The sequence below is a fragment of the Sceloporus undulatus genome, chromosome 1 (genome assembly GCF_019175285.1).
Source record: "Sceloporus undulatus isolate JIND9_A2432 ecotype Alabama chromosome 1, SceUnd_v1.1, whole genome shotgun sequence".
Classification (NCBI taxonomy): Eukaryota; Metazoa; Chordata; class Lepidosauria; order Squamata; family Phrynosomatidae; genus Sceloporus; species Sceloporus undulatus.
The window spans coordinates 58,929,170-58,938,709 of record NC_056522.1 but is presented as its reverse complement, the minus strand read 5'-3'; the positions used below and the strand labels follow the sequence as shown (position 1 = coordinate 58,938,709).

Sequence of the window (9,540 nt, the reverse complement as noted above, 5' to 3'; positions counted from 1 at the left end):
CCCAAGCCGGGAGGAGGAGGAGGAGGAGGCTGCTGGAACCGCGATTCCAGCGGCCCCCGCGCCTCTTCCCTGCCTGGGATGCCTCTCAAGCCGGGAGGAGGAGGAGGAGGCCGCTGGAACGGCGGCGATCGCCGCGATTCTAGCGACCCCGCGCTTGTTCCCTGCCTGGGATGCACCCAGGGATGCCTCTCAAGCCGGGAGGAGGAGGAGGAGGCCGGCAAGAGGAAAGACCCACCGGAAGTAAAAATTGGAATCTGGGGGTCTTGCGACGGAGTTCAGGACTGGGGATTCACCCATTCGCACTGAGATCGAACAGAGCAAAAATCCGGATATCGCGAATCCCCTTATCAGCGCACTGGCCAACACGCTCCAAAAAGAGGAGCCAGTACGCATTCAGTTCGGCAGCTCGCGCATTCACGTGAGTGCGGATTGGGCCATTCGAATGCTGGTATGATGGTACTTTGCGAAATAACGCGAATTCGAACCACCCAGTGCGCAAAACCCCCAGTTCCACACTCATCTGATAAGGGCCTGTGTTCAGTTCTGGGCACCACAATTCACAAAGGATGTTGACAAATTGGAGCATGTCCAAAGGAGCAGCACCAAAATGGTGAAGAGCCTGGAAACCATGCCTTATGAGGAAAGACTTAGGGAGCTGGGTATGTTTAGTCTGGAAAAGAAAAGGTCAAGCGGTGATATAATAGCCCTGTTTAAGTATTTGAAGGGGTGTCACATTGAGGATGGAGCAAGTTTGTTTTCTGCTGCTCTAGAGACTAGAACATGGAACAATGGATGCAAACTGAGAGAGAGAGAGAGAGATTCCAGCTCAACATTAAGAATTTTCTGTCAATAAGAGCTGTTAGACAGTGGAAAAGACTCCTTCAGATTGCGGTGGAGTCTACTTCTTCTTCTCCTCAGTAGACCAGATTGAACATGAGTCAACAGTGCGATGCGGCAGCTAACAAGGCCAATGCGATTTTAGGCCGCATCAATAGAAGTATAGTGTCTAAATCAAGAGAAGTAATAATGCCAGTCTATTCTGCTCTGGTCAGGCCCCACCTGGAATATTGTGTCCAGTCCTGGGCACCACAATTTAAAAAGGACATTGAGAAACTAGAGCATGTCAAAAGGAGGGCGACTAAAACGGTGAAGGGTCTGGAAACTGTGCCCTATGAAGAAAGACTCAGGGAGCTGAGGATGTTTAGCCTGGAGAAGAGAAGGTTAAGAGGTGATATGTTTAAATACTTGAAGGGATGTCATATTGAGGAGGGAGCAAGCTTGTTTTCTGCTGCTCCAAAGACTAGGACCCGGAGCAATGGATGCAAGCTACAAGAAAAGAGATTCCACCTAACATTAGGAGGAACTTCCTGACAGTAAGGGCTGTTCGATAGTGGAACAACCTCCCTCAGAGTGTAGTGGAGTCTCCTTCCTTAGAGGTCTTTAAACAGAGGCTGCATGGCCATCTGTCAGGAATGCTTTGACTGAGATTTCCTGCATGGCAGGGAGTTGGACTGGATGGCCCTTGCAGTCTCTTCCAACTCTATGATTCTATGGAGGTTTTTAGACAGAGGCTGGATGGCCATCTGTCGGGAATGCTTTGATTGAGATTTCCTGCATGGCAGGGGGTTGGACTGGATGGCCCTTGTGATCCCTTCCAACTCTATGATTCTATGATATGATTTTTAACATCTCAAAGTTACATGAAGAAACCAGTGAAGCGTCAAAAGATTGCATGATTCATTTCCTGCATTTTGACTGGCCAAGAAAACCATCACTCTTTTGTGGATTTTGTATTTTGCTGCATGGCCAACACCACTACCGTGAATATGTTTCCTGGATTTGAAGATACTAGAGTTTGCTAAAATGGGAAACTTTAACAAGAGGAAGTTAGTGGACTGGGACTTAATTCTTTGAGGTTTTTACCTCCAACAAAGGTAAAACTCTTCCATTTGGCCAATAATTGGCAAGTTTTACCTATACAGCACCTAAGTGTTTTTCCAGTTTTAACAGCACAGGGACCTTTTGAGAAATTCAGTGTTCTCTGCCTAAGAAGAGGCCAGTTAGTTTAGCACAAGACAGGAGCAGCCTGGATCTTAAGGGAGGTTACTTTTCTGTTGTCGAAAATGTATTACCTCTCTTTCATTGCCCTTTGTCCCCAGCCCCCACATGGCCAAGAAGGGAAGTAGACCTTGCCTATATTGATATTCCTCTAGACCAGGGGTTCCCAACATGTGCTCTGTGGAGCCCTTAGGGCTCAATGAGTCAAAAAGGTTGGGAATCCATGGTATAGACCATTAATTCTCCGGATGTTTTAGACTTCACTTCCCTTATTTCCCAACTGTTGGGCTGGTGTTTCTGGGATCTGAAGTCTAAAACAAACAGGACCAAAGGCTGGGAAGCACTGCTCTAACCCATCTTAACTGACAACAGTAATAACATCTCAAACAAAAAATAGGCCTGTGATTCTGACCTCATCACTTTTCTTCACCTATACAATTTTTAACGTCTTTGCCTGATGAAGAAGCCAGTGAAGACTGAGCAGCCTGCATGGTGTATTTTTTGTTTTGGTTGAGCAACAAAGGTTGCTCTTTTGTGGATTTTGTTGTAGTCCACATATTGCATGCGATCCCCCCAATCATTCTATCACTGCTGCCATCAAACCAGCCCCCAGCAGATTTCATGCATAACGCACTTTCCTTACTGCTGCTAGCAGCCAATGACTTGCATGAGATCTTGGAGGAGGTAGGGATTTAGTGTTCTCCCAATTCCCTCTTCCATAGTTTCTTATACTGATCATATTTTAGTGCTGCTAAGAGCACTGATTTTTGACTGATTTTTGAGATCACAAGATAGAGTTTAAAAAGGCTCTTGAATACCTCCCAGTAAACAGAGTCCACATATATGTATATGGTTCCTGAAACAACATTACTTGTAGTTGTGTACCCAAAACCATGAACATATAAACAAACAGAAGCAGTCAACAAACCTTCTTAGATTTTGCTCAGTACTCTATCTTTTGCTCATTTTCTACGAAACACTGAAAATATTTTTTTTCCAAAAACTTAAGAATTTTTAGCAATATAAGCAACTCTTAAGTAAAATTTTTGAACAGTATACATTCCAACACATATTCTGTTTCTCACAATGTAACATGATTTATGACTTACAAATAGGCAATTTGCCCCACTCCCTTCAGGTTATTTTAGCAGGTGAGGACCAGAAATTGTCCAGTTCATTTTCCAAGCACCACTAAAGATCAGAAAATAAACTCTATTTTCCTCTTCCCCATGTCCTACCTGGTGCAATTTTGAGACTATGTAATCAATACATATTGGGAGTGTGCATCTTGATCAAAGGGGGGGAAACCACACTTTTAAAAGTAAAAGGATACACTGTTTGCATCTTTTAAAAAAGAAAAAAAAAACCCACTCCTTTTTCATTATCGTGCCAAGGAATTCAAGTGGCAAAAGAATCCCATAGGGAACCAAAGAATGAACAGTGAAGCTGCACAAAAGCCATGTGTTGTCAACTTTTCTCAAATGAAAACATCTGTGGGAGGAGACTGAGAGGTTGCTGATGAGTCCACCTCCTAATCCTTGGACATGCTTCATAAGAGTCTTCCCAATCACTGTACTTTTGAGATGCGGTGCGTTGTTTTCATTTCTTATGATTTCATTTTTCCTCTTTGTTGAGGGATAAGACCAAGTGTTTTTTTAAAAAAGTCAGGGAACACCCTTCCAATGCCACCATATTTCACTATTTTAAAAGCAATAAACATGTAGACATCATAACAAAGGTTTTCAAGCATCATGATTACTCGGTTGCAGCACCTATCAATTTGAAAACGTTCAGCTTTTTAACCTGCAGGACAAATTTATATCATATTCCACTTCTATACAAATTGCCCATAAAACACAGTGGAAGTAAAGCTGAAGTGAATCACTCTTACCATAAAATGTTTAGGACTTCCCTCCCACACAAGCTGCTGTACCTATCCTTCTGTGAATGTACAGGTTTGTTATAGAAAGAATACCTTTAAATGGTTAGTCACTTTCAGACATGCATTTTGCAAGGACCTGACAATAGGAATATGCTCTTTTGTATACACTTCAAATGGAAAGGCAGTACTGTACAAGAAAATGGAAAGCACTTATACAAGAAATCCTATGTCCATTCATGTGAAACTTCTGCAGCCTTGATCCCATCAGAAAATGCAACTATTCCTGCACATTTTACCACAGACTGCCAAGGAATAAAAATGATTGGCAGTTTTATTTACAAAAATATTTTTAAAATATGTAGCACAAAAATCCCTGCACCTATTTGTCTGAAATTTGGCAAATAGAACCTACCATTGAGGGGCTATTATTCATTATAGTTTCAATCTAACAGGTAGAAAAAAGTTTAAATCACTTTCAGTTTAAATTAAGTTTCTAATCACAGTGAATGAGATCTGCAACCCTTCTGATTTCTGCTACTCATATTGCTTAGAGCCACTGTCAAAGCAAATTTCTTCCAAGCTGAAGCGGGTCATTTTCTGGAGCACTTCACTGTGCCCTGAACCACAGTTCTGGGCAATGAACATATTTAATGGGAAAATCACAAGATTATATCAAAGGCTACCTCTAGGAATATGGTAAGGGGCAATCCACAGTTAAACTATTGGAGTGTGCCTTAAACTCAGTACTACAGTGGTACCTCGGGATACGAAATGCGTGGGTTACGAAATTTCCGGGATACGAAAAAATCCCATAGGAAATAACTGTTCCGGGTTACGAAGGTTTTTTCGGGTTACGAAAAAATTTTTGGTGCTTTTCGGCGCTATTTCACACGAAATCGCAGCTTTTCCCCATTAGCGCCTATGGGTTTTCGGCTTGCGAAGGTTTTTCGGGTTACGAAAGCGGCCGCGGAACGAATTAATTTCGTAACCCGAGGGAGCACTGTATGTATATGCACTCTTGAGTTTGGGGTACAGCACCTTTATGGTAACCTCCTGTTTGTTTGTTCCCATCTGCTCTCTTCCTGGATCACATAGGCACTCCTTCATTCCCTGCGCTTGATTGCTTGCTTCTCTCTTCCTGCCTGCCTGCCATGCATGCTGCATATATAGATAAGAGCTCTCTCTTTGTGGAATGATTCAACTTTCCTAAAAGCATGCAGAACTTTTTTTTTCCTTTACCTTACTCAAGTAAATGAACCTTTGTTGATTATGCACAGGCTTTATGAAAAAAAGTACTTTTATACTTCTTAGGAAGAAAACTCAGTTTGACTTGATATATTGTGTGTAGGGCTGAGTAAGCTGGAAAACTGTTCTGGAATCCAATGAATCTCTCTCATATATATCTCCAGTATATACAGCCCAGGTAATTGTGCACAGACATGTCAAGCTTTGATCCATAAAAGATTTCACAAATTAGCAACAGCAACAATCACCTTTAGACCAAAATACTCCCACTGTGTTTTGAACAATGTTGGCTAATAAGTATGTGGGTAGGATGGGTCTTTCTTTAACATGCTCAAAATACCATTTGCTGTTGGTCTTTCTGAAGGCTCTTTCGAAAGTAGTTTCTTAATTAGAATTGCCTAGAAACAAAGAAGATTTTTTAAAAAAACCAAACGTAATGGATATGAATAATTAGAAAAGCTTTACTGCAGCATACCTCTCTTGGAAACTGCCTGATGAATGTTTCTGGCAGTCTGCCTTCTTTAGCACTCTGAATCACCTGAAGAAACACACAGTATATTTATAATTTCCACTTAATGATATATGTGATGAAACAATTGTCAGACTTCTCTAACTTTCCAAATAGTAAACAAAATGTTCCTTCCCCTTGTTCTTTAGTGAACCAACTAAGTGCAACAAATAATGCAGTTTCCTTTAATGGTTTTAATGACTACAGAGGAATGGAACAATCACCCCTTTTCAGGGGATCCCACAGAGGATGAGAGACTACAGCAGGCCCTTAGAAATAAGCACAAACATGAAAGGGAAATATTCATGGCTTTCCTTTTCATGGTTTTGCTTATTTGCAAGTTCATACAGTAGCTGCTACTGAATTATGTTGATCTCCTCGCCCTCTCTTCCTTCTCCTCGCCAACAGCCACAGCACCAAGCATGAACAATGTAGCACCACCAGTGGTGGGTTGTTCTTCTTGCTTCCTCTCTTCTCTTCTCTAACCAACAGTTCCAATTTTAGACAGAAGCAGCAATATTGGCTGCTGCAGCCACTGGATCCTTCTCCATACCCCTTTTTCCTCTTCCTTCCCACCTTCTCCTGCCAATAGCCTTGGCACCAAACTCCCAGTTTTGCCAGGATCCTTCTCCACACCCCTTATTTCTTCTTCCTCCCTCTCCTGCGAACTGCCTTGGTGCCAACATCTCAGTTTTACATGGACTCTTCTCCACACCCCAAAGGGGTGTGGAGAAGGATCCTGGTAAAACCGGGAGGTTGGTACCAGGGCTGTTGGCAGGAGAGAGGGGAAAGGAGAAAGGAGAGGTATGGAGAAGGATACTGGTAAAAATGTGAGGTTGTGCTCTGTCATTTTTATGAACAGGAAGTTGGCTGGTCTCTCAAGACTTCTGGTGATATAGTGCCTAGCTGGAAAGGGATGGCTCTAAGAAGTTTCTTTAGTCAGGTTCTCCTGAACACTTTTCATCACTAAGCATGCACATTAGAAAGTCTCTTCATCATGTTCATCTCAGACCCGTATCATATGAGAAAAGAAATCCAAAACAGAATAGGAGAACAGCAGCTTTCTCCATGTCTCACCACGTGATGTCATAGCTCTGTCATTCTTGTTCCCAAAGGATACAGTTCTAGTACTACAAAAGACATGCTTTTATTACTGTCTCCCTTGGAAAGAGAATGGAAGTACTGTAATGTAATTCAGAGAAACATGGAGAAAGCCACTGCTCTCCTGCTTCATTTCGGATTTCTTTTCTTATGAGATAAGGCTCTCAAATGGTTGGGGCTTGGATACTTAGTTCCTACGCATTTGGGTAAGAAAGATATGCAGGCAAATGAAAGGAAATTTCAGATTATTTACCTCAGTCCTCTCATGCTCTGTTTTAAATGCGGAAAGCATTTCAAGCAAAATTAATCCAAGTGAATAGATATCTACTTCCTTTCCATAAGTGCTCCCCTCCTGTGGATAATACAACAAAAGCCCATTAGGACTACTGCCTTACATTTTAAGACTATGCCCCTTTATCTTTTCCTTTTTAAAAAATGGAACATTTGCAGAGCTTAACTATATAAGCCTTACCAACTTCAAAGGGCATTTTGACATTTTATCTAAAAATATAACTACAAAATCAATAGAAGTGGTTCTTTCTCAAACAAATTACTATTCAGCTGTTATGCCCCCCTGACTGATTTTGGGCCAAGCTTGTTTTTTTTTTTTTTAACCATGATGTATCTCACAGTGCAGTTATGATAATAGAATAGATGGGGAAGTGAGAACCATAAAGCATTGAGTTTGCAATTTTTCACTGAGGGATGAAACAGACCACCGCAAAGAGGTGGCTTGAAATTGCTGTTGAGAAAGCTGGATTGGGGCTGCGGCAACAGCATGCCGGGGCCCCGATCTGCCTTTTTGTTAGCCCAAAAATAGGTTGCAAATTGCTGGTCCTTTTTGCCCAAGCAAAAAGCTGGCTTTTTTCACCCCAGCATGGCTTTAAGGTGCCCAAGCAGCATCAAAACACCATGCCACTGAACGTCCAGAAGCCAGTCCACGTTTGGGCAGCCAGGCAGAATGAGCCGGCTTCCCGGCATCTTGAGGGCGTGTATCATGCATACACTATGCCCCAAGCTGGCTGGAAGCTCTCAATTTCTTCCTGAAAGTAGCAATGAGTAATTTCTGCAATCTTCCTCCCACTGTGAAAAAGTCTTCCCACTTTGAAAAAGTCTTTCTCATATAAAACGCACAATTTTTGAAGGGTTTTTGCTATTCGGGACTTATTCTATACAGAAGTGGCACATGGTAGTTTAGCAGAGAAAACAACATTTTCTGTATGATAGTAATAATTCAACACAGAAATATTAATTCCTTTGCAGAAAACGCAGTTTCTGCAAAGAAAATGCTGTTTTCTATACAAATTAACCTTTGTATATTTTACACAGAATAATTTCCCAATTATAGCATTTTCTGTACAAAAACTGCATTTTCTGCATAGTGATTTATATTTCTGCATTGAAATACTATTTTTTATGCAGAAAATGCTATCTGCTGTGCAGAAAATGCTATTTTCTATGCAAAACAACCATGTGCATAGACTAGGTCCCAAACTGTGAAAATTCTCTCAGTCCAAGATTCTTCTCATCAGGGTTTCTTGACATTAGAAAACATGTTTTTCTACCATTTTTTTGGAATATTTTCAAACATTCTTCCTATCCCTAGTACTGAGGCTCCTTGAGGAAAAAAGTAAACCAGTTAGGAAAAACAAATAAAATAATCTCTAGAAGGCTCATCTTGAGAACATCATGAGTTACAATCTAACCAAAAATTTTATGTGTCTTCCATCTAGAGATTCTGACTCAGAATTACAATGCAGTGTAATACAGATCCAGGAAGGAAGTTGCTCAGGTGTTAAAAGAATTACCTGTTCAGGGGCCATGTACAGTCTTGTTCCCTTGTTTTGTGTTCGCTGTTCCAAGAGTTCATCTGTACCTGATGCTACCAGACCAAAATCACCTATTTTTATTTTATTATCTCTAGATATGAATATATTTAAAGGCTGTGGAAGCAAACACAAAAGACAAAGTCAAATAAACTGCCTTATATTCAGGCATACAAACTGGTAACATTATTTTGAGTCAGCCTGGAGCAGTTCAAAAGTATACTTACCCTGCAGAACATTCATCAAACACAGCTTATTTTATTTTTTATTATTTATATCCTGCACTTCAAACTGCAAAAGGGCCCTCATCAGGGCAAGCACTGCACCATCCTATGTGGCAAATATGACTAGCAGCCATTGGTATAGGGCTGATAGCCTTTCCTACTTTGGAACAAGGAAGTTGTGGGGAAAATAAGAAACCCAAAGAAGGGGTGCTCAACCATTTGCCCTTTCCCTCCTGGAAAAGTGGGAAGATGCATGATGCTGGTTGAAAGCCTGGGGGCAGAGTCCAGGTGCAGCGTCTTGACGATGCACACCTGACTCCACCCCCACAGGGCACCCTGATGCCACGCACTGCTCCAGACAGCACAAGCTGTCATGATGCACCTCTGGCACTGCCTCCAAATGATGCAGTACTGAAGGAGCACCATGCAGCCACACTGCCATGACTATGGTGCCCTTTAGAGGGTGCAAAAAGGAGCTGCTTTTTGTGGCTCCTTTCTGCACCCTCAGTGGGCCAGAATGGGGCCGCAGTGTGAGACTGCCGCAACCCCGATCCGGCTGAAGGGGCAGCTGCATGTCGCTCCTTCAGGGCTGTATGTACAGCCCCTGACTCAGGAACTGGGAGATCCCTATTATACGTACTGTCATTATTATTATTATTATTATTATTATTATTATTATTATTATTATTATTATTA

The 9,540-nt window shown here is 41.8% G+C and overlaps 1 protein-coding gene across 2 annotated transcripts in view; it reads right to left on the bottom strand.

Moving 5' to 3' along the window:
- Positions 1 to 4,949: 4,949 nt before the first annotated feature.
- Positions 4,950 to 9,540, bottom strand: part of EIF2AK2 (eukaryotic translation initiation factor 2 alpha kinase 2) — a 37,033-nt gene continuing 32,442 nt past the window's right edge. For both annotated transcript variants that reach the window (XM_042446432.1, XM_042446433.1), the window contains 4 exons: positions 8,603 to 8,737; positions 7,048 to 7,146; positions 5,661 to 5,723; positions 4,950 to 5,583 (listed from right to left, as the gene is read on the bottom strand). In XM_042446432.1, the coding sequence (XP_042302366.1) occupies positions 5,476 to 5,583; positions 5,661 to 5,723; positions 7,048 to 7,146; positions 8,603 to 8,737 (405 nt within the window). In that variant the 3' untranslated portion in view covers positions 4,950 to 5,475. The remainder of the gene's footprint in view (positions 5,584 to 5,660; positions 5,724 to 7,047; positions 7,147 to 8,602; positions 8,738 to 9,540) is intronic.